This window comes from Electrophorus electricus, chromosome 11 (assembly GCF_041902795.1).
Source record: "Electrophorus electricus isolate QZ-2024a chromosome 11, ASM4190279v1, whole genome shotgun sequence".
Taxonomy (NCBI): domain Eukaryota; kingdom Metazoa; phylum Chordata; class Actinopteri; order Gymnotiformes; family Gymnotidae; genus Electrophorus; species Electrophorus electricus.
Window position 1 is genome coordinate 2,242,599 of NC_137507.1, and position 24,946 is coordinate 2,267,544.

The 24,946-nt window shown below is 42.0% G+C and overlaps 1 protein-coding gene across 3 annotated transcripts; it reads right to left on the reverse strand.

Annotated features, from left to right (window-relative positions):
- Nucleotides 1–10,360: 10,360 nt before the first annotated feature.
- On the reverse strand, nucleotides 10,361–23,389 carry igsf10 (immunoglobulin superfamily, member 10). Of its 3 annotated transcripts, none has more exons than XR_003411211.3 (7): nucleotides 22,191–23,389; nucleotides 21,722–21,851; nucleotides 19,821–20,211; nucleotides 15,075–19,247; nucleotides 13,935–14,832; nucleotides 11,131–13,095; nucleotides 10,361–10,959 (listed from the first exon to the last, which is right to left on the reverse strand). XR_003411211.3 is itself a non-coding variant. In XM_027019114.3 (7 exons), exons 2-7 carry the CDS (start codon nucleotides 22,406–22,408, stop codon nucleotides 11,181–11,183), a joined length of 7,725 nt encoding a protein of 2,574 aa, XP_026874915.3. In that variant the 5' UTR covers nucleotides 22,409–22,436; nucleotides 22,583–23,389; the 3' UTR covers nucleotides 10,361–11,180. The 3 variants fall into 3 exon arrangements, 2 of the variants coding, with proteins under 2 accessions (XP_026874915.3, XP_026874914.3); XM_027019114.3 differs by having other exon boundaries at nucleotides 10,361–13,095; nucleotides 22,191–22,436; nucleotides 22,583–23,389; XM_027019113.3 differs by having other exon boundaries at nucleotides 10,361–13,095; nucleotides 22,191–23,388.
- Nucleotides 23,390–24,946: the final 1,557 nt, after the last annotated feature.

A 24,946-nucleotide genomic window follows, 5' to 3' on the forward strand; every position in this document is an offset into this window, starting at 1 on the left:
TGGGTGGAGGAGGCATGGAGCAGGAGAGGAGAGTCATACAGTGAGGGATGTTAGGGGAACATCCAGTGCTGGGGCAGGTCTGCTGAAGTTCAGGTTGAGTGTGGGATCTGCGACAGGCAGAGGTCAAGGTCAAAAGAAGAGAACAGTAGCAGAATGCAATGGCAAAAGATCAGAAAGACAGTTGCAGCTTTCTGAAGGAAGGTGGATTCACACTGAGGAGGATGAGAGAAGTCCTGTCATTGAGACAGAAACATGTTCTGTGGGTTTTGTAGAAGTCAAGATAGCCTGTCAATATATCAGTATGGGACAGAGTGGGACTTAGCAGACCCACTACTAGAAATCAACCTGAAAGAAACTGCACATTAGCACTAAGCTTCAAGGTAACCTTGAGGCAAAAGAATATTCAACTTAAAAGCTTGGCTTACGGCCCACCCCAAGTTCTCAAGTCTGTGAATTGTAGCCCAAGCATGCATGAAGTATTTCAAATATTCAACTCAACTGGAAAAATCCCATTTCGTGGAAAATCAAAGTAAAGGTTTATGATTTTATGATAGTTTATGATGGTTTATGATAGTGAGTGAATAGTTTAAAATCTGAATTTCAAAATAGCAAGGAAACGTGGACCACTGATAAATGTGGAAATCTACCCCCATGGCAACAGTACTGGAACCAGCACGTGTGGGACTTCAACAGGGCTTATCATCATTCACGTTAACAAATGCTCATCTTCGGTTTTGCAACAGCTGCCTTCATTTACCAACCAAGTGTTTAAAGAGACACTCTGACTTATGCAACACCCTGACAGGCAGAGGGGCAAACACCCGGACTGATATTATTCCGTGGACAGAAAAGCTTGTGGTTTCAGATCCCACTGCTGGGACTTCTGGAGGGCAACGGAATTTTTTGCAGGCGATGGCAATGGTGATAGTGGCTCCGTGAAGACACGGGCATATTTGGAATGATGTGGTGACTCTGACTTCGAGTCAGAGCTTTGTGAAACTCCTCTGCAGTAATACGGAAAGAGCAGGCCAGTGCAGGTCTGCTGCCGAACACAAGTGTGTCATATATAAAACATTCCAACTGTCCTAGTCGTAGTCCATGATCAAGAGAATGATTTTAACTGTGTCATTCGGGTTACTCACACAACTATAACTATATTGCAGTGTTTTACTGTTAATGACAGTTGACCAACAAAACTGGAAAATGGATGAAAAGAAAACACTGTTACAGAAATAAATGGACCATTAATGGTAATTATGTTGTAAAGGCTGATTTGACCAATTTAATCATCTGAGTTGAGAGTTTGCACCTTTATTTGGATTGGATGAGGGTTTGATTTTCCAGATGTGCTTGTCCTGTAGAGCTATAATACTTGAGTGCAGGGAAACACCTTTGCTGATGGCTTCAACACAGAGCTGAAAATCCTTACTGCTCACTGGCTGAGTTCTGCTCTTCACGAACCTACAGCCAAGTCAGATAAAGTGAAGCAGATTTTACAGAAATGGCACTGTAGGCTAATTATATTAGTGCACAGACACGCAGACACACACTTCCTACAGGCTTCCTTTTAACAACTCTGCATTTCTAAGCTCTGACAGTGATATTTGTGTCAACAAGCCCCTTTCTGATTCACCACTCATTCATTTATAGAATACCCACAATGTCATTCGGAAAAATGGTTTCTGTGTTATTTTTAATTAATCTTTTATGGGCCTCCATAAACAGAGTAAAACAGTGGCACAAGCCTCAGAGCTGCCTAGTTTCAGTATCTCACACACACACACACACACACACACACACACACACACACACACACACACACACACACACACACACAAGCACACATGCACACATATCTTACTCATCAACTCAGAACCTCTGTTATGTCTGATACAAGAGTCACATTTGAAAAATATTCTCTATTAATTAGTTAAGGATTATTAGTTAAGTAGTGCAAGCACTAGTGTGAAAACAACAGGAAGCATCATGCAGTCGTCCCGATAATCGAGTCTGTGCCCCACGGACCCTTCTAAGTCGAGCGCTGCTGAGGACTCTGGCACCATATATGTGCACGCCAAACTGTGGAACTTTGAGGAGGCCTGCAGGACTTGTGGCGCATTTGGAACTGGACTTTGGTCAGGTTCTTCCCATGACAACCATTATTAGGAGAGGTGGGGAACTTCCACAAGCTGCACCAAAACCATCACAAAGCGGTCGAGGATTCTCAGTTCTCAGAATAACAAAAACAACAGGATGTTCTCAGGTTTCAGTTCTCCCCACTGAAACTTTCAGGCACTACGACTGGTAGCTGAAATCAAGACCTCGGACGTGCAGGCAGCAAACACTAAAGCCTTGTTTCCCACAAAAGGTGGGAGCGAGGAGAGGAAAAAAGCGGAATTCTTCACTGCTCCTGGTTTTGCACTTAAAAAATTTCCCCACCCTTTCCCTCCTCCTGGACCCCCTTCATGCCAGAGCCCCTGCTCCCACCCGCTTCACCCCGTCCTGCTCATGTGCTACCGTCTGTCTGCCTCTTCCAAGATAAACACTTGCTTCACGGTCGGCGTCAAGTCTGAAGGGAAGAAGTAGGGAGAGAGTTTTTCTATACACTGCTTCTGGAATAAACGGTTGTCCGCCCCCCCGGCATCACAGAGAGATAAAAGTGCCATGACCGATGACCACGCCGTCAGTGGCGAGTTTCCCTCCGAGCACAAGCAGTGGGCCTCTCAGAAGAGGATCCAATATGAACCCCCTCCCTTCTACAAACATACTGATGGCAACACACAAAAATCTTGGGAAGCACGAGGGTCAGAATGAACCTGGAACCCCTGCCAAGGGCCCTGATGGTTCTGTTGACCTCGGATCTGGACCCTCTCTCGGGGCTGGGTGGTCAGATCATCGGGGCTGGGTGGTCAGGTCGCCAGGGGCGTGTCGTCCCCTGTCTTAGTTCGTTTTCTAGATAGAACATTAAGAGAAGAAGATGAAATTGTGTCAAGATGAATGACCTTTCGGCATCCATTTCTACCACATTATGAACAAATCATGCTTCATTGTATTTCCTGTTAAATACTTTGATAATTCAATAATCTCTTTTTTGGTAAGTAAAGTTGAATGCATAGTTACGTGTGCAGCAAAGTATCCACGGGGCCTCCGTCTGTGCTTTGTTAGGGGGGATGTATTCAGTATGTGTTTGAACAGTACTGATTTCATGCTGATCTCTGTGGGTTTACAAATCTCCACAGAAGCATTCTCAGAAATCGCGACGCAGTCTGTCCTGCAATGTGGGTGCATGAATCAAACTTAAAACATCAAACTTAAAAAAAAGACTGAGCTGAGAGTGAAAAATAGGTCATTGTTTGAATTGTGATAAGTTGTTTTCTGGAATGGTAAAATAGCACATACTACAATGCAATTCACTCAGTCAACACACACACACACACACACACACACCCACATATACACTCCACTGTTTTTTTGACCTCGGTTTCACTGTTCCTAAATCATTTAACACATGCTTACATTTCAACACTTTTGTGATTTTTTTTCCTCAGTGGGGTCCCACAGCCCCCTGCCCACACTGTTAGATACATTTGTCACCATAAAACACAGAATACACAAACCCATCCACCCAAAAACACAGACATACACATACACGCTTTACACTGTACAGAATCCCTTTCATGTCAACAAGGAAGTGTGAGTATCACAATAAGTCAACTGCCTTGGACAGACGGAGAGGTAGACATACAGCTCAGGTGGGGTGAAATATTTGACATGGGCCTGGTGTGTGCTCTGCGCCTCCTAGAGATGGAGGAACCCACTGTGTCAGGGAGACGGCATGACCCATGGCCCTAACGTAAACCCAAAAGGGCTTCCCTCTGTTGGCCCACACAGTGGACGGATCAGTCAAACCATTTCTGGAATGAGCTCTCAGTGTTATCATAAGACCAGTTTAGTCTAACAGCGGCTCTCGGGAGCAGGAGCGCAACTCTTTGTTAGAACTACATGTGAATAAAAATCCTACCGACATATATGTAATGATAATGGACATGCGTGACAGTACAGCTCAGTTACCTTTTTATTGTATCCTCATTATGCAACGTCATTACATGTATTCCATTATTACCCATCACATGCAGTCTCAAGCACTTTCCAACCATTTTCAGAGAAATCCCTATAATCAAATGAACGTGTAAATATTTTAAAAAATAAATCTCACTGCCACCCCATGGCACCTGCCAGTGTTGTCAGTAAGATTAATATCTACGTCCTTGAAAAATGACATGTAGGAGAAACCAGGGTGCAAGTATACAGTATGCCATGATGGGCTTTGGGTTAAGGGCCTTACTCAAGTTTACACTGAGTGCTGTTAGAGGAGAAAATTATTCGAACCTGTGGCCCCGCAGTACTAAATCTACATCCCTGACTTCCTGTGCCGGGCTTCACCAGGATTTCTGAGCTCATGGTGTGAAGCCCGGACCGCTGCTGTTCTTGCCAACTGCTTCTGGAATGTTCCTTATTGAATGGCCTTTTTTGTTCCTGGAGATCCTATCCAAAAATTCAAAGTTACATTGTCTCACTGGCAACAATGAGATTTCAATAAATGGCACAAGGAAATCCACCTTCCTTTGGAATTAAGAAGATATGCTGTTGTTATGAATTTTCCACTAAATCACTGGGAACCAGAACAGCCAAGGGAATAGATTAAGAATAAAAAAATTACAATTCCAGAGGTAAGACTTTAACAATGGCAACTACAGAGAGTGTAATTTCCACTCACTCCATGGACTCCATCCAAGCATTGCTGAGTTCTGCGCTAACCTCATAACATAAGAATGATAGACTCAGAGGCCTTATTTATCCTAGGAGAACCTTTGAGCACTCTGGATGCCTTGACTTCCTAATGAAGGGAAAAGCAATCAAAACGTATTATTCACAGCCACTGATGAGCCGTTGCGTTGCAGGAGACTGATTGGAAACAGCTGGCGGTCCCATACCAAAACATTATGCCGAAGTGATCGAGTTACCCACAGCGCACACAAGGATCCGTGCAGTGTGCACCGTGCCGGGAGGCGGACCCCGTCTTCGAGGTGTGCAGCGGTGTGGAAGACAAACCACTGGACACAAGGCCGGTCCATGTTTTAATGTTTGCGCTTGTACCTTAAGGTACATATTAAGAAGACAGACTTTGCATCTTGGAGAAGGTGCTGTCCAGACCAACTGGTTAAACTGGACAAATAATTAACCTCCCTATCCAGGGTAACGCTAGATATTCCAACAATGATATTACAGCACAACAGATTTACACACTAGCAAAACATATACATTTTATTTGAATTTAACATCCTAATTTTAAAGCGTATTTTTTATTAGCGCTATAAAACATGCATATGATGTGTTATCTTTTAAGGCCAGGTGGCCGTATAATGAGAGCGGGAAGGTGAATCTCTCCTTTGTGTCTGTAGGACTGGGGTGTGAGTTCTGGAACTCCATTGTGAAATTCCAGCATCACCAGAGAAGTCCAGGGCCAAGTGTTGCTAATCCAAGCACTGTCTGATGTAGCAGAAATATGGAATGTTGAACATAGAAAGGTTGTTTTGTCTCCAGCACGTTTTTAAAATGAAAATATTAGTATTTCCTCTATAATTTTTTGCCTAATTTATTAAATAATAATTCAAGTAATAGCATGCTTCTTTTAGCCAATAAAATGAAACATATGTTCATAATAACAGGCGCTGAAAATGTTCATTTTTATATTCTGTCACACAGTGGTGAGATAATCAACACAGTGTAACCAATAATTCATGAAACAAAACAAATCATTTTAAAACAAAAATAAACAGAAAACAACTGTACTACAGATATATTTGACTTTATTGCGAATACTTGTATTGTTCAGCACCAACAGGCTTCAGAAACATGGACAGTAAACCTCTCCTGAACTTGTTCCTTCATTCCCAGAGCTAATTTGAAGAACAGCAGAAATTAATGGTTCTTGTTCTCTGCACTTTTCAAAGCAAAGTTGCACTCATGGTTAATGGAACGCTGCTAAACGAACACCAAAATGCCAACAGTGTTAATAATCAGTAGGGTTGATAATAATAATAATAATAATAATAATAATAATAATAATAATTATTATTATTATTATTATTATTATTATTATAATAAGTAGGGTTGATAATAATGATGATGATGATGATGATGATGATGATGATGATGATGATGATGATAAATGTTAATAATGAGTAGGGTTGATAATAATAATATTAATGAATAATAATGTTAATAACGAGTCTTTTAGCATTAGTCCATTGTGCTATGCTAACTGGTACTCTTAGGCCTTAGTGCATTTTTAGCCAACATTAGCATTTATGGATGAAGTTTTATGTATAAATGCTGCAAGAACAGAACTTACTTAGTCACTTACAGAGTCTCCAAATGTTTCAGTTATATATATTTTATATAGTTACATAGTTTATATTTTATATAGTTTATTTAAAGGCCTCCTTCAGAGGCCTGGGAGTTTGAGTATCCTGCGTAGTATCTTAGCTGTTCCCAGGTCTGCACTCTGGATGGAGATCTTGGATGTTGTTCCTGGAATTTGCTGGTGCCACATTCTCCCAGTTTGGGGGTCACAGTTCCAGTTGCTACTCCAGAACTACTCCAGAACTACTCCAGTACTACTAGTGCTCCAGTTACCACTGCTGCCTTCACATTCTTCTCCAGCCCTTCTCTCAGGCCTTGGTATTTCTCCAGCTTTTCATGTCCCTGATGTTGTTATCACTTGGGATCACCACATCTATCACCATGGGCCTCTTCTGCTGTTTGTCCATCACTACTATGTCCGGTTATTTATACATCATACTAGTGTTTGTTAATTCTGTTAACGGCAGCACCAGCCGTGGTCTGCAACATGTCAGGATGACATATGACAGGAGCAAAATGAAAACCATCATACTTTGCCTGTGGCTGTTTCTGTTTCCTGGATGCCAAATTTCCATGTTCTCTCAAATGGTTTTGAATGAACAAAGGAACTGTTTCAAAAACAAATTCCCATCTTGGTTCTGAATCATCCCTCCCTTCCCTGCTGCCTGCTCCATTTTTGCTCCTGGCTTTCATAGTTCCACACTTGCCTCAGATTTTCTGCCTTTTTCTGGTTTTTTTTGCCCTGTGGAACTCCAGATCCTTGCACTTTCACATTGTCATTTTCACATAATCTGCTACACGGTATCCTTTTGAGCCTGTATGTGTTGCTGACCTCGACTTGAAGCCTTTTATAAAAACAATCACAATAACAAAGTATATTCAATATGGTGTTTCCTAAGCATTGCATGAAAATGTGAATACATGAAATAAATGTGTAATTGGCAGTCATCGTTCCTTACACTGCAAGGGGTACCCACTAGCATCTAAGAAGAAGGGTGTGGCTTTCAGATATCAGCAAGTAATTTTCTTTGTGGCCATGACCACAGATGTTAGCCTTTACTACATTACATATGTAGCACACAACCAATCAGGCTCTTTCAGATCAAACGGCCTGCCTTCAGTCTGATTGTACCAAACAAAAAGAGCGTAGTCTTAAAAGGTAGTATCAAACCGTAGCACTGGATTTAATAGAGATTATCTATTAATAGAGTATAGTTAGGAGAGCCATCAATCAGAATAGATTAATGGGGACAGGACATTCAAACTCCCATTTGGAGAGGGAATCTCAGACTAACTGAGCCCTTCCAGAGATCTTGGGAGAAGGGAACAAGCTTTATTCTCCATGTTGTTATTAACCTCCATGTTGGTGCAACTGCACTGAAATGGCTCCATGAACTGGGTGAGATCCAGTGGTGAAATTCCCACCCAGGAGCACACTGCAGGGATGAGAAACTTTGCAGATCTTAAATAACTTGCTTGTAGTGATTCTACTGAACTTGTCCAACTGTCACGGAACGCTCCCCCCTACGAGTCACATGGTACGGCCTGCCGTGTGCAGGGGGGTTCACCATAGTTTGTAACCACACCCTCCGTGAAGGCACACACCTGTGCAGGGGTTGATGTTAAGTGTTTGTCTGTCTATTTAAACTCCTGCCTGTGTGTGCCTCTTCGTTGGTCATTGTTACTGTTACTGTTTCTGTTACGGTTATTGTGTTATTGTATATGTGTAGGCATTGTTAGCGTTAGATGCCATCGTTCCTGTCAACACTGTCCGTCGTTATGTGTGAGTGCCACAAGTGTCATCAATGTTTTGTCTCATTAAACGTCTCACTAAATCGAGGGAGTCTCGCACCGACGTTACACCAACAAATGAAAAAAAAAGTGGAAAATGTGATTTGAAGGGAAACTTCAAATGGGTTTGAAGTTTTAAAAAAATTAGTATTTGTTTTATTTTTGTTGATAAAGTGCATTTGGTCAATTAATAAGTAACCCTGCTGTAAAAAATTTAAATAAAAGCTTTTATTATGAAATTTTAAAAAAACCCACAATGATTGTTTTCATATTCTTCATGTTATTTTCTTCGTTATATTTCTTTGATATTCTGTATTTATTTCTTGTTTTTCTTCATGCAAATTGCAAGCCTAATTCACCCCAGATGAGCTCAGTGTAGTAAAGTGAACCCACCCTCTGGTCTGGGGACACCAGAGGCACTTGTGCCAAGCATACGCTTGTAATAATGAGTTCATATATGGTTCCACTTATGGTTCCATTTATGGATTATTTAAAAAGGCGTTCTTTTCTGACAGAGGAAGAAAAACCAGTCACTGGTTGGTTGGGAGAACCATCAAGTGCATTTTTTCAGTGGCTCACTTGACACTGGTGGTATTCCCATGCAATCCCTGGGAGAGGAGGGCCAAGATCATTTGAGTCCAAAGATAACCATCACTACTCCAGGACAGAACTGTTTTTCCAATCTGACTCATCAGCCTAAGTTCAGAACACTAGCAAATAACTTATCATTGACTTTCCATTTGGATGTAGGTATGGTTGTGTAGTTTATATGAAATGTGTATTTGTTAGACCAATCCTTTTGCCAAACCAGATAATTTTGTTTGTTCTTGTGAACACGTGCTAACAGTTTTCTGGGTTTCCAGGCACAGTTGCCCACATTCCATGGTTTCTGGAGTTTATGGTGTTTGCCATTTATCCCAGTCTGGCGATTTCAATCTTCTGGACAGCATTCTGCCTCGAGAAAAGCCAGAAGGAATGAAATTTGGATTCCTCATACATTGTTCAGAGGCAACCTCCGATGACCCGTCTAATCCTCAAGAACACATGACGTAGGTGGAATAGGATGTGTAGAAAATTTACCCTGGGTGTAAATGACAAATTTATGTATGACCTCTTAAAACAAGTGGAGGCAGACAACAATGTGCATGTTTACATTCTATCATCTTGAACATTTATGGTTCTTAGATAAACACCTTTAATCTTTTGTCCCTACATCTCCCTGACGTTCATTTGATTGAACAGGACTGAGCAGAAAATATAATCTATGTGATGTGTTTATCTTAGCAGGGGCATAAAAACATATAAAAACTCCAACAGCATAATGCTTTTGAGACATTACTGATGTGCCAGGTGACAGAAGGACTGAGGTAGAAATATCTGTACTGAAATCAACACGAAAAAGTTTCTCATATTTAAGACCTAATTACTGAATTGAATGACTTACCTGAAACTGCTTCCAGGTCTCGTGGGTTAACACACTCCTTTTGTATGATTGATGCCAAGGTTACAAAGCCAAAATAAACAACTCATCATGGTAACACTACAAGAGAGGGCGGTTGGTATCAAAAACATTAAAGTTCGTGATACCAACCACATCTCATTCACATTCAAATTTTTACCACACTAGAGGGCTGATTTCTTTAATGAAAGGTGCAACCTACTCAGGGATTAACACATCAACCTTCATCATCATCTTCCTCAGTGTTTTTCAGTCCTGATCCTGGAACAGTCTTGCCCTTCACAGTTCACAGTTCTCCGAGCAGTGCTACTCCAGGACCAGGCCTGAGAGACTGCCCACAAACACGGACCTCAGACATTTGGTTTCATGGTGACATCAAGCATATAATAAATATATGTAGTCTCCACAACCATAAACATGTATTTCCAAACAAATTCTAAAAAAGAAATTAAAAAATCAATAAATTACCACCTTTTTAAGGTAATGAAATTACATATTTTTCTTTCACTATTATCTTAAGCTATATCTCTATTAAATTTTAAAACATGTGTAGTCTTCAACCTTTTTTGTGGTCTATAAGAATCATCCAAATCTCTTCACACTTCCTGTCACTTAAAAAAACTTTTGACTTCATAGTCTACAGTGTGTTGTGTGGGAGGCAGACACATTTAACATATAGAAATATACCATATGTATGTATTTAATTTTGTCTCTGGGTCACAAAGACAGTAGATATGAAGTATAAAATCCACATGAATATATTAAAGTTGTATATGTACATTGAGAAAGTGTTTGTTAGGATTATGGAAAAGGCAAATGACTTTCATATTTGCATGAAAAACAAATACTGTATTTGTTTCTCTAGTGACATGAGGGCAAACCACATAGTATTATTAGAACCAAACATTTGATATTCTCCCTCAAAATATATTAATTCAGTGTAAAAAACAAAGAAATAAACAACAAAAATACTTTCACTTGTAAATATCACAATGCACTGATGCAAAACAATTGTTTAGAAAAAAATATAAACTAGTTTTATAAAATATGAGTTGGTAATTCACTGCTTAACAATTTTAGGCATCAAATTTCCATGTACACTCTTACACATTAATTTACAATAACAAAGCAGTACCTGTAATTTACAATAACAGCTCCAGTTGTTTTAATGCCTGAGCCTGACACTGCACTATTTGTTTTCATATCCGTTGTGAAATATCAGAGCGACTCCAGATTTGTCACAAGTCTCTGTTTCCACGGCAGCTGCCAGATGTGCACTGTACCTGCAAACATTCACAAGCCTTTTTGTTTTCCTTCATGTTACTTAGCACCAGTGTGACAGAGAGTTAAGGAAACTTTTATATTGTTCTCTGGCTGGCCCTGTAATTTAATATCAATGTAAATAGGATCAGATGATCTGATGGAAATACGCGTGTTTGAGATGTTTGCCTTACCAATGATGTCTTATGATTTGAAGGATATCTGCTGACCGTTACTGCCTCTTTCAGATTACTCTCACATATGTGACTCTGATGTCTGTACCAAGGTGATTAGTTGCTAAGCACTTGTATTGCCCTGAGTCTGCTCTTGTGGGCTTCTGGATTATGAGTGTCCCCTGCGGATGGAGCAGTTCGCTGCCTGTAGGACGTCCTTTCCCAGCTGTGGACAGAACCGATCGATCTGGCAGGTGCCAGGTGATTTCTGGTTTCGGTATCCCAAAAGCAATGCAGTGTAGCTGCACAGGAGTACCTGTTATGACTTTCACAGCTGGTGGAGACCCTTTAGTAATGCGCGGTGAAACTGCGGTGATGACCACGGGCACAGTGAGAAAGGCCTCCCCAACAGTATTCTTTGCTCTGCACGTGTAAGTCCCACGATCATGTGGGTTGGTCTGATGGACGACCAGTGTCCCATTGTCCATTAATTGGTAGCGGCCAGCAGACCGAGGGCGGCTCAAGACGTGGCCCCCAGGGATAGTCCAAAAGACGCTGGGACGAGGGCTTCCGTCAGCCAGGCAGTGAAGAAAGAGGCTTTCCCCTGACATCCTGTGGATAATACCTCTTGGGCGTGTCAGAATGTAAGGCTTTTGTCCAACCTCTAGCACAATCAGCTTCTCAATGTAGCCAACCTTGTTCTTGGCAGCACAGCGATACTTTCCGGTGTCCTCTTTGCTCGGGTTATATATGACAAAGGTGCCATCATTGCCAATTTGATACTGGGAGCCCCTGTTAGAGCTGCTGGTGACCTGGGTACCGTTGGGTAAAGTCCACAATATATTGGGAGGAGGTTGTCCATCAGCAGAGCAGTTAAGGACCGTGGTTTTCCCAAGTTGGGTCAAGAGCCTCTCATTAAAAGGGTTTTTGAAAATGGGCCTCATGAGCTGGCTGGTGACCTCCAGCTGTACCACCATGACAGCCTCACCGCCATCATTCTGTGCCATGCATATAAACTCTGCCGTGTCTGTAGGTCTAACATTGCGAATCTCCAAAGTCCCATTATAATGGACATTGATTCTGCTCCCGAAGTAAGGGGCCGAGAGAAAGATATTGCCTGGCATTATCCACGTAATCTTCGGTGGTGGCTTCCCTTCTGCCTTGCAGTCTATCATCTTCCTAGAGTACTTTGCAGCTGTATCTTTTAGCACTGTCCTGTTCTGGTAGTAACCATTGATTACAGGTGGGTTGCCATCAATGTCCAGCTTGTACACTTTGCTTTCATCACCTGCCGCGTTGCGCGCCATGCAGACATACTCTCCAGCATCGGCTAATTTAACGTCCCGGACATCAAGAGATCCATTGACATGCATTAAGTATCTTTCATTGGATGCAGCTATCATGTCGTTTGATGGTAGCCTCCACAGGATCTTGGGCTTGGGTTCCCCTGCGGCCTCACAGTCAAAGCGGATGTTCGCCCCTGGCTTCACTTTGGCGTAGGTGCGGCTTGGGGGGCGGATCTGAGGCGGCGCACTCACCACAGTGATGTGAACATGCATTTCGTCCTTACCCAGGGTGTTCTCTGCATAACAGGTGTAGTCCCCCTCTTCATCCATGCCCACTTCGTTGAGATAAAGGGTTCCGTTATCAAACAAAGTATAACGTTTGGCGCGACCTCCTCGGCTGCTGTCTGCCTGAAGGGCACTGTTCACCAAAGTGCCGTCGGGCAAGCCCCACGAAATCTCAGGTATTGGGGCACCAGAGGCCTTACAGTCTACCTTTATGTCCTTGCCATATGGGACCTTCTTCTTGCCAACAACCTTGGGTTCGATTTTCGCGGGTTTCATGGACACAGAGACCTTCATTAGCTGTAGGTCATCTCCAACCTTGCTGCGAGCAACGCAGAGGTAGTCCCCAGCATCCTTCTCACTCACCGAGTAAACGACAAGAGTGCCATTCTCCAGCACCTGGATGCGACTGCCCATTCTGCAATGGTTTAATTGAGAGTTTATATTTTAGCAAAGAATTCCTGCTACTCTAAGAACTATGTGGGTAATGAGATGTTATAGTCTAAGAACAAAATACAGCAAACGTAAATATTATATCCTATGATAACTTATGATCAATCATTTCTTCTTGTTGTTTGATTGGGAACACAGACGGCAAGAAAAAAGTGACTATTAGACTAAGCCGTGGCTGTTGAGAAACATTAACGAGAGGAGCATGTTAAAGGGCTGGAAAACCTCACTGACTTGTATCGTTTTAGTGAAACGCAGCCGGGATTGATGTTCTGTAGAATACCCTAAATGCTCATTTAAGACAGGTGTTAGCCAAGGAGCCCAGAGCATCCAGGTCCTAAAACTGCAGTCACACAGAAATGTTGTATCCCATAATATTACATATGGTGTTTAGTCTGTGCTAAACCTTAAAACCGATCCTTGTTCCATTGCTATGGAACAGAGATTAACTCCTCCACTGAGCTCTAAGGTCAGCTCTCAGTGCAAAATAAAGCCTGTGCTAATATTATTACAAACATTAAAGTCGGTTCATGCACTAGACTGGTGGGGATATTTCAGAATTAGGGAAGACACTTACAACATTTAAAACTAAAATTGGAGCAAATTTGCAACAAATTTTTAAATTTATTTATTTAAATAGACAAATTCATTACTTTAAAAATTCATTCATTAATAGACAAATTCATAAAATTAGTTTTAGACTATAAGTTATAACATCACAGTAATGTCTGTGTGTGTCTCTGTGTCACACATGTTTATGTGTCATACATGCCTGTGTGTGTGTGTGTGTGTGTGTGTGTGTTTTACCTGTGCCACTGGTCCACAAGGGATTTGGAAGGAAGCCTCCAAATAATGCTGGGTTTGGGATTCCCAGTTGAAGAGCAGTTAAGATGAAGGTTCCCACCATATTCCAGCTCAGTCCTCCAATCTGATGTCTCAACAATTTGAGGAGCAGTTTCTATTTTTTTCACAGACAGAGTAACCACCCGCCGCTCTGATCCAGTGGAGCTTGTAGCAATGCATTCGTATTTTCCACTGTCCGAGACATCCAGATTTTTCATGTGTAGCGTACCATTAGGAAACACGGACACCTTAGAATCAGTTTTAGGGGGTCTTACAACAGTGCCACCAAACAAGACCCAGTGTGAGGTGGGTTGAGGGTCTCCTTGTGCAGTACAGGGCATCCACACACCTTGCCCAGTATTTGCCCTTAACAGCTGCCGTTTCTCCTCTAATATGTTAGGAGGCGCTGCCACCACTTGTAGACGCATAGTAACTGAGTCTACACCAGCTGCATTACTAGCAACGCACTTATAACGTCCTCGATCGTAAACCGACACCTGCCGGATAACCAGAGTGCCCTCCGGTGTGACTGTTACTCTGCCTCGCCCGTTGTCCTGACCCATAACTTGAGTGCGGTTTGCCAGAATCCATGACACCACAGGCACTGGCCTGCCCTCTGCCTTGCATCTCATCTCAACTGTTTTGCCAGAGTAAACCTTAATGTCTCTAACTCCTGGCTCAAGTATCCGTGAGGGATAAGCCACCACTGACAGCATGATAAGGAGTTTGTCAGAGCCATAGTCATTCTCTGCCAAACATAAATACTGTCCCCGGTCTTTGACGTTTGCATTCTGAATCAACAGTGTTCCATTCCTGAATACCTGAAATTTACCCATACTGCCTTTAATGGTCAAAGTACTGCCTGAAATTAAGAAAAAAAAACAAAACAATAAACCAAATTTTTGTAAACCAAACAACACAATGGCATAACACACAAAAGTATAATATGATAAAGTGAATATGTAAAAATAGGGCCTCATTCAAGCAGTATCAGTGAAGAAAAACATATCACTATAATGATTAATTATTTGTCTATGCTGTATCTGTACACAATGTACTGTACATAAATTTGTGTACATATAATACCATATAGAATATGGTTACCTGTACTTGAAGAGAATCGTTTCCAGAAGATGACAGGTTCAGGGTTTCCGGTAGCCTCACAAGGAAGGAAAGCATCAGAGTCTGACTGAACTGTAAAACTGGCTGCATTTCCCCCAACAATTCTTGGCTTTGATGTCATATCCTGAGTAGATGACTCAAAACCAACAGTATTTGTTGGTGTGGTATCATACCGTGTGGTGTGATCATAAGTGTTTGAAACACCACTAGTAATACGGCTGCTATGTGGAACTGAGGGACTGGTGTAAGTCTCCTCTGTGAGAACAGATACTGTGCGACTGACTGAGCTCCCAGGACCAGTCCTCGTCTTAGATCCTTTCTTTTCCCCGGAAGATGAGGTTGTTGACTTGGGTTGCTGAAGCCGGCCCCTGTGTCTGCTGTCCGTTATCTTTGGTCTTGCTCTTCTTGGTGTTTCATATCTTCCACCTCTTCTTGCAGGAGGTTTGATGTGAGTGCTCTTCTGGAGCTGTGTCAGTGGTGTGGTGTGTGGTCTTACTGCATTAGTTGTCCTATAGGTTGTTGGGTAGGTTGCTGTGGGCTCACTGGCTGTAAAGTAAGATTTTGGGATGGTTGTGATTTTGGATGGGTGTCTCAATTCTTTACCATGTGACATGAATACTGAGAATTTTTCTGCTTCTCCAGCAAGTGTATACAAGGGCCTATATACCTTTGAGATGGTTTGTGGTGCATTTGTGGTTTTGAATACAGTAGTTTTGGTTGTTGGAGCTTGTGTGGTTGTTTTCTTTATTGGTCTTTTTCCTCTGAAACGTCGCCTGTGGAAGCCTGGTTTTCGATTTCCCCAAGATCTGCCAGGAAACCTTCTAGACCCTCCTGAGTCAGAGCCTGAAGATATTGACTCAAAAGTATCTTCCTTGAAGGTAGTTCGAGATGTTGGTGGGACCGGTAGAATTGGACTAATTTGGGAAATCTTTGTTGTGGATAGCCTGGATACATATTCTGGTGTGGTAAAAGCTGTGTATGATATTGCAGTTTTATGGTAACTGTTAGAGGGACTAGCAGTTGTAAATGAAGTTATGATTTCATAAGAAGTCTGTGGTTCTGTGATGGATGAGGAACCTGACGAGTCATCAGAGGATATCTCTAAATTGTCTTGATTCCTTTGTATCACAAGGGGAGAAGCAGTTGCAGGTGCGACCAGCGATGTTGCAGTGGGTAGAGTAGCTTTGACCCTTGAGCTGGCTGTGGTGCTCAAGGTACTAACTGGTGTTGTACTCTGTGTTGTAGTGGATGTTTTAGCAGGTTTTCTAAGCCTTTTAAGGATTTCTCGCTGGTTCTTTTTATTTCCAAATAATCTGTGCCATGGTATCTTTCCTTGTATGACTTTTGAAGACTTAATGGCTGTGGTTGTAGTTGTAAGGGGGGTTGAAAATGTTTTCATGGGCTCTTGTGTTGGTTCTTGCTTACGGGCATCAGACTTCAGTTGCTTCTCAGTTGTGAATGAACTTGTCTTAGGAATTGCCTTTGCTGAAGTAACAAATGGTGTGCTTTGTGTTGTTGTGATGAGTTTTTGTATCTTTCTTAAAGAGAGGGTTGGCACGGGAGGTTTGGTTGTTGGATTAATTATTCTTTGCTCTTCTGCTGTCTTGGATATTTCAGTGTACATTCCTCTTTTCCCATGATCACAGTCTGCACTCAGCTCCACTGCGTATGGAACAGTGGTAGATCCCTCATGCCTTATAGGTGGCCTTTTGAATTTATCAAGAAAAGACTGTATATCTGTGATCTTTTTTGGCCGGATGATCCTGCGTCTATTAGAAAAGTTACGTCTCCTTCCTGGTCGCTTCTTATTGGGAGGAATTATGTGTATCTGTTGGCGTGAGATGATGGTGGACCCAGAAGGGAGACGAGGAGACTTGATTCTTTGAGTAGTGTGAAATGTGATCTCATCTTTTACTCTCTGTGTTGTGGTAACTGCTGTAAAACTTGTCTGGCTTTCAGGGTCAGTAGATGTGTGGACCACAGGATTTGTCCTTTGTGCTGGATGATCCGCTGTGGATGTCACATTATGGTAATAAACATGCGGCATTGCTTCGATTGCTGTCTCTGGTATGTCTCCAGAAAACTGCAGGTCCATATCATTCATAGTCTCAGTAACTGTAAATTTTAAAGTTACTGGTTGTAAAGGCTTGTTTGTATTCATTTCAGGATGGTTCAATTCGCTGTCACCAGGGCTGACTGTGTAACCTTGAGGCGCAATAAAGGGTGTTGTCTCATCTTTTTGAATGTCATAATTTGTAAAGGTAATTCTGGCATCTAATGGGATGGCATCAGTGTAGGAGGGCAACCCTGATGTCAGTGTGCTCGTATTTTCTGTAGCTGTAACACTGCTTGTATCATCTGTTACTTCCTCTGTAATTGCAGCAGCAATGTCCTCTTGCAGGTGATAAGTGGTTGTGCTATCATAATTATTTTCTGGACTTTCTGTAGTTGTTTGGACTTGATCTGGAATTGTAACATAACCTTCAAACCCTACATTGCCTGATCCTATCTCGTTGTCCACAGAAAGTCCTTTATTAGCCTTTGACTTATCTGATGGGTTCACTCTATTTCCAGAATTATTGTTCTGAGATCTCTTCATAAAATCAGCTAATTTCTTAGGGTCTACTATCCTGGATGCTTTGTCAAACACTCTTCTAGTCCACCCAGTGCGTCTACTATCACCCCGTCTAATTGCTGGTACCCTACGAACTGGGGGTCTGGGTCTCGGGTAAGGCCTGTGTGAGGTAACTGTCCGTGACTCCTGGCTAACCCTGGTGGAGATGTCTTTGCTGTAGAGTACATTTTCTGTGCTTGGTTGCACGTTCTCACCAGACCCCTCCTCATGCGTTGGTCTGGCACCTTCCGGCCCATTACTTGAAAGAGTTATTAGGGAGACTAGCAAATCTAACCCAAAAGGATTAGCAGCAATGCATCTGTAAAATCCCCTGTCTCTCTCAGTCAATTTGCTTATTCCCAACGTCCCATTTTGATAGAGTTTCCTGTTTACATGGGACTTGTCCACAACGGAGTTATCTGGTAGGATCCACTGAACAGAGGCTTGTGGGCTACCTGTCCCTTCACAGTCGAGAAATAGGCTTTCACCCACTGAACGTGAGAACTGAAGCCCATTTATATCCATCTCCTCGGTGTCTGGGGACAACACAGTGACTCTGAAGGAAAGTACATCGGCATCGAGATAGTTTGTAGCAATGCAGTGGTAGACACCAGCATCAGAGCTATCAGCTGATCTTAAAATAAGCTTCCCGTCATCCGCTATTACAATCCTCCTGTCCTCACTGCTATATGGTGCGCGGACTTTACTTCCATCGGGTAATATCCACTCTACAGAGGGTTTAGGATCACCAAGGGTCTGACAGCTAAGTTCAACCACACCACCGGCAACCACTGAAGTCTCAGTCTTAGTCCGGTTGTCCCTTTTGATCATGGTCCAGCCATAATGGTCCCTTCTAACTTTATTAGTTTCAATATTCATTTCAACACTGGAAGAATATTTTATATTTAGGGTTGAATATGTAGTTGTAGTACGGTCCAGCTGTAAGCTAATGACACCTTGCATTAACCATGCAGGATTTGCTTTCATCTCTATCTCAATCCCTGTGAAGATCTCATCATCCACTGGAGTCGCCTGCTTGTATTTGTACGTCATCTCCGGCGGCATGGTGAGGAGAAGCTCTCTCTCAAGCCTCAGGGCTACATCGCTGTACGTGGCCAGGAGGCTCCAAAGCGGGCGCATATGCTCATAGTCAATATTGCAAATGAGTGACGTGACCACGTTTGCGCTGAGAGTCGTAACATCTTCGCCTGTTACTCCATGGGTTACGTTGATGCTGTCTAGCCCCTGTGGTCTCCGGACAACGCAGGCTATGCTGGCATCATTGCGGAACTGGTCCGTGATGTTCATTCCCATCATGCCAATCGGTGCAATAAAGTCCTTGGAAAAAACTTGGGTGTAGCCACCGTCGTCCATGGTGATATTCTTTTGTTTCAAATGGGGGTGAATCCATGGCTTAGAACATGCATAGGCGTCACCCGCCAGGTGAAGAATATTGCGACCTCTGGACGTAACAGGCCATTCACAAATGGGGCAGTGCTGCTCTCCAGCAAGCTTTCTCTCTCGTCTGCATTTCAGGACACCTGTAAATACAAGAAGCAGTCCAACTTGAGTCAAAGCTCTCAAAAGTTATATTGGTTTATGGGTGAACAGAGTGATGGGAAATATAAAGCAGTAAACAAAAAAACAGGTAACCTAGTCCTTCGTAACTTCATGTTCCATGTTTCAGAGTTGAAAGAGTAAGGGTGGTTTGAAGAACTGAATGTACATTATAGACGTTCTGGTGAAAAGAGTGAAGTAATGAACAACATAAAGGTGACTGAACCCCAGTAAAAAGCTTGGTTATGGCCCAGATTTTAGTGTAATTTGTTTATTTCTTTTTCAGATTTTTTTTCTCCATTCGCCACTGGGTGCCACTATGATAGCCTGTTCTCACCACAGTTGCTTTTCTATGATATCACACCACAAACATCTAAGGAGGCTGGCACCTGGCTCCTGTAATGCACATAAACCTGTGCATGTTTTGAACTAGCTGTAAGGACCTTGCTGAACTTTGAGGAGAACACTAAGGGTACAGCTAAGGGCCACAAAACCAACCAGACGGCGGACCTCCTGTTTTGTCACATAGCGACTGGATAAAGTGGGCTCTTCCATACCTGGGTTCTTCTCTATCCACTCTGCCAACCATTCCATCTGACAGTCACATGACCAGGCATTTCCATTAAGGAACAGATTCTCCAGCTGGTAGCAGCCACTGAATACAGTGTCAGGTAGAGTGGTCAATGCATTTTCTGATAAATAAATGGTCTTGATGGAAGAAAATTTAAAAATCTGGCTATGTCTCAGAGTTACAAAGGTGTCTGGATGAAGCTGTTGCAGTAGGTTGCCCTCGAGATGGACCAGCTGGAGAAAAGTTAAACCATAGAAAGCTTCTGGATGGATGAATTCAATTTGATTATGGTCCATGTGGAGACGCAGCAGATTATCCAGGCCCATGAAGGTCTCCTTCCGCAGCTCTTTGACTCTATTATAGCTCATTTTTAGCACCTAAACAGACAAAACCACAAGGAAAGACCTACATTAGTCTGTTTAAACGGACCATCTGGAGTTCCAAAAAATTCAATGCTGACTGGATGCGAAGTACATTTCTGGGACATTATTTTAAGAAACCAGGCTGTCCTGTGTGTGAAAGCATATGTTTGTGTTTTGTATACGCTTCCATTGCAGTGACGCAACCAAGGGTTAAAGCCACTTGTGAAAATAACTTGGAACTGTAGTGGAACGAGTACTGCGAACTGTGAACATCTGAAAATATTTAACCACGACAATTTAGAAAAAGAGGTTTGGACTAGAAATTATATAAGAATGAGCTATAAAAAGGTTAGCATATGGGAAAGTGTTATGTGTCATGGCCACCTACTGAAGCATAACTGCTACTGAGTTTACTTTAAAGGAAAGAATGAAAATAAATGAAAAAAAAAATAGAATTTCATTAAAATCCAGCTGCATTATTTTGTTTGTTTTTTTAAAAACTTTTTTCTAAGGTGTTTGACTTATGTATGGCGAATTAGTATCAAATATGAGGTAAGTAACACTTTATTGTGAATGGATTATGTCAACAGAATATCTGAAACATTGTCATAAATGAATCAGAGGAGCATTTGAATACAACCACAGTCAAGTTTACTCACAAGTGGAAAAGATCAAGGCTCAAACAGCAGCATTCAGACCTCAAACCAATGCAACTAATTTTAACCTCAACCCAAAACCTAATCCTAACCCCAACCCTAACCTCAACCTTAACCTCAATCCAAAACCTAATCTTAACTTTACCTGGCCCTAATCCTGACCCTATCCCTAATCCTGACCCTATCCCTAACCAAAATCCAGGTATAATCCAGAGTGTTATCAGCAGTATGTCTGTAACCGCATGTTGAGTATAATAAGATGGAATGTATTATACCTCTTACATGCTGAGTGACATCTCAGGTTAACATCTACATGCATGAAATTGGACACTCCAAATAAATTGAAAAATAACTGAAGTCATCACCTAATAAACACAATCTTATTTACACGGTTAATTGAAAGTCTTGATTAATCTACTGAATGTATTCAGATGATTCACTACTATGGGACATATGCATGAATGAGAGTCTGTTGAGTGTTTATTTTATCTATAAAGGGCCACTCAAAATAAAGTGTCACCATGATAGAATTTTGATCAGATTTATATCTATACTGAGGGTGATTTTTTAAAATGAAATCTATGCAACATTAATTCACTAAATTAAATAAATTTCTGATGTTTTGGTCACTATAGTTCCTGAATTCCTTTGAACACAAAATTCAGAACCCAGTCCATTTGCTGTGTATTTAACATCCTCTTAAATCCTAATTATCACATCATTCAGCATAATGTTTGCTTTGTTTAAAACAACAACTGTGTTTAGTTCTGCAGCTGTCTTGTACTATGCCCGTGCAATAGAACAGCTCTCACTTACTCTAACTCCCCCACCATCGTCTTTTAGAACATGCAGCGCGTGTGTCCGATTACCTGCAGAGCCTTAAGGTTGTGGAAGGCTCGGTCTTCAATGGTATGGATGGTATTACTGTGAAGCATCAACAGTTCCAGGTTTGTCAGCCCTGACAGCTCATTTTCTCTCAGGACTGTTAAACTGTTGTACCTATAACACAGTGAACAAAGCCGTGTGTAATACTCTTTTTGGAATACTCTGGAACCAAATCACTTTTTGTCATTAACCACTTCACTTTCATTCACAATGACGATTTGACAGAAGTAACAGAATGAATATATATATATATATATATATATATATATATATATATATATATATATATATATATATACATATATAACCTTAGATTACATCTCTATCTATATTATTAATACATTACACATCCTTAAACTAAAGAACAGGATAACCGGTGTAAACTGAAATTTTAAAAAATGCAAAATAAGATTTTTTTGAGAGAGAGAGAGGGAGAGAGGAAACTGGTCTCACCCCAGGTTGATTCTTTCAGCCGCCGGCTGAATCTCGCTCGGCATTGTGGGTAGGTATCTAAAGGTGCAGTGGACCTCTGTTGGAACGTAGCACGCGCATGATTTGGGACAGGCGACGCTTCTCGTGCTCGCCTCAGCCAAAACCATCAGGACCGTCAGGAATCTCCAGCGCAGGTACAGAGACATTTTGGACAGGGATGGCCTGTCGCATTCGCTCATTTTCAAATTCTCACTTTGCCATTTATCACTGCAGGGGAAACAATGCTATCCAATAACCACGAAACCTTCAAAACAGACTTCACAATGTAACATTAGGCAAATGTGTAAATAATGCAATCTCTTATTGAAATCTTCTCGTTAAAACATTTTCATGTCTTCGGAAATTAAACGTACAATTTTCAAATAAGTCACACACGCTCACGATCACCAGTGGCCTGAGAATCAAAAATAAGAAATAATCCCCGAATCAACGGAACAAGCGAATTTACCGACAGCAAGGACGGCCATCCAATTAATTAAGATGGCAATTATTTACGTTTTTAGAACTTCGCAGTCAACATGCTTAAACCAAGGTAATCCAGAATCGAAAAAAATAATCCAAGCAATTAGTCGTAGCATCCATTAAGTTTCCATTGTGCAGCACCCGCCAAGGTTTACGACGGTAAACGAACGCTCGTTAGGAGAGCCAGGTAAGATCCAGAGAGACTCAGACTTCTCCTGTGAGCTTAACAGCGCAACACAGAGCTGCGCGTCTCAGATGAGCTCCCCTAGCTGGTACATATCCCCACATTTCAGCCCACTCCTTCTGAGGCGCGCTCCCCTCAGCGCCTGCAAGCTCTTTGCAAACAGCAAGCAGCCAGCTTTGATTTAACGGGACGTTAAACGTCTCGGGTTGACCTGTACTGCACTTTCTGGAGATGTCATATTCTGCAATTAATCACGAACGTAAGGCCCATAACTGAGCCAGCACGTGGGTGACATTACAATAAGTAAGTTAGCGTGCTATAAATATTGGATATATTGACCATATCTGAGAGAAGTATCTGCAGTTTACAGTAGAAATAGATGCAAAGGGGCGAAACAATGCAGTGAAGTGCACGAGGTTTCCAGAGAACCAGGGCGATTTGAACCATTCATCAGCCGTGCAAGCAAGGTGCTTGAAACCATTACCCCTGAACTAAAGTATATTTTTAAAGTCTGAATTTACACTCCGTTTATTTTAATACTGTGTTCCCTGGTCAGCAGGAGAGATTCAGTAGAGGTTTAAGAATCAGCACAAGTACATGGAACAGAAGAGTTTATTAACTACCTTCTCTCATTCTCCCCCCCCCCCAAATTTTGGATGATATCCAAAATTCCGATTTCTTTTTTCTTTTTTGCATTTTCATTGATCCCACAGTGAGATGTAACTTCTTCCTCAGACCAGTAAGTGACAGAATGTCTTCTGACGTATAAAGAGATTATATAACTCATAACTCAAACTAACTCCCACCACATGACTGAGGGACCCAATAATATTTAATCACATCTCCAACTCCTTCTTGTATTTTTTAACAGTTTTGTTAAAAAATCTAAGTCAAATGTTTAACAAATTACTGATTTGTGTGTGTGTGTGTGTGTGTGTGTGTGTGTGTGCATGTGTGTGCGCACGCATGTGTGTGTGGAAATTTAGAATAAATGTAAGATGACGTAAAGATCTGATTTATACAGCAATTTTATGCATGTCTGTTTTTCTTTATTAGCGAGGTTAAAGGAGAGAACAGACGTGGAGAGGTCCATCTGCACATTTTAGCTCCTCACAATGTTCTACCTCATTCCACTTCCTCTTGGACCAACTCCAGACCTAGAAACCTCAGAAGTGATAAATGCCCTACAAGTCCACGTGCCTTGAGTTCAATAACCGCTCTACACTCACGAAGCGTGCATGCTCACATACACACCGCACAAACACACATACGTGCACACTTACATGCACGTCGCAACGCACAAAAACACACACGCACGCAAACCCCACACAGACGCAAACACAAAGACCCGTGGAAGAAAAGTGTGTCGCGGTTTTGAGAGAAACTAGACACAACACCTTGCTGGGGATGTTGTCTCTGGTCCTCAACACACGTTCCTCTATGTGAAAAATGTCTTGCTTGGCAGCAATATTTCACACGAGGGTAACAAGCGCTGACGGTTCTGAGAGTAGCCGTGCACAAACACACACGTGCCACACTGACCAACCTCAGCACAGATGAATGTCTCATAACAGACATGCCTGATTACACTGCATTTACCCAGTATGAAGTTACTATTTAATGTGCTGTTACACTTTAGTGATGTGCTGTTACAGTGTCTGGAGTCCATAGCCCATTTAGAAAGACATCAGGACTTGTGTTCTCTTCTTTTTCTTCTCTTTTTTCCATATATTTTACCGTCATACTAATCGTCACGGATACTCTCTGTCTCCCTGCTTTTTCTTACTTTCTCTCTTTACTTCTCTCTGTCTCTCTGTCTCTCTCTCGTTCTTTCTGTGCTCTGTCTTTCTGTCTCTTCCCTTCTCCCTCTGTCCTGCTATGGCTTCAGTGTCTCTGGTTCGTCTCCTGGCGTACGCTGTGGTCCAGTGAGGGAGAGGCTCAGAGGAGTCGGCTGGCAAAGGTGTTTATGTTATCCTGTCTGACGGACTGGACCTGAAATCATATTTATGTGTTTCTTCGCTTCACTCCCCACAGAAACACACACACACACACACACACACACACACACACA

Excerpts from the sequence above, each read along its gene's own strand:
- igsf10 (XM_027019114.3), bottom strand. The coding sequence starts at position 22,408 with ATGAGCGAATGCGACAGGCCATCCCTGTCCAAAATGTCTCTGTACCTG. Across the intron at positions 20,212-21,721 it reads ACAACCTTAAGGCTCTGCAG|GTGCTAAAAATGAGCTATAA; the intron begins GTAATCGGACAC and ends TTGTCTGTTTAG. Across the intron at positions 14,833-15,074 it reads ACGATTCTCTTCAAGTACAG|GCAGTACTTTGACCATTAAA; the intron begins GTAACCATATTC and ends TCTTAATTTCAG.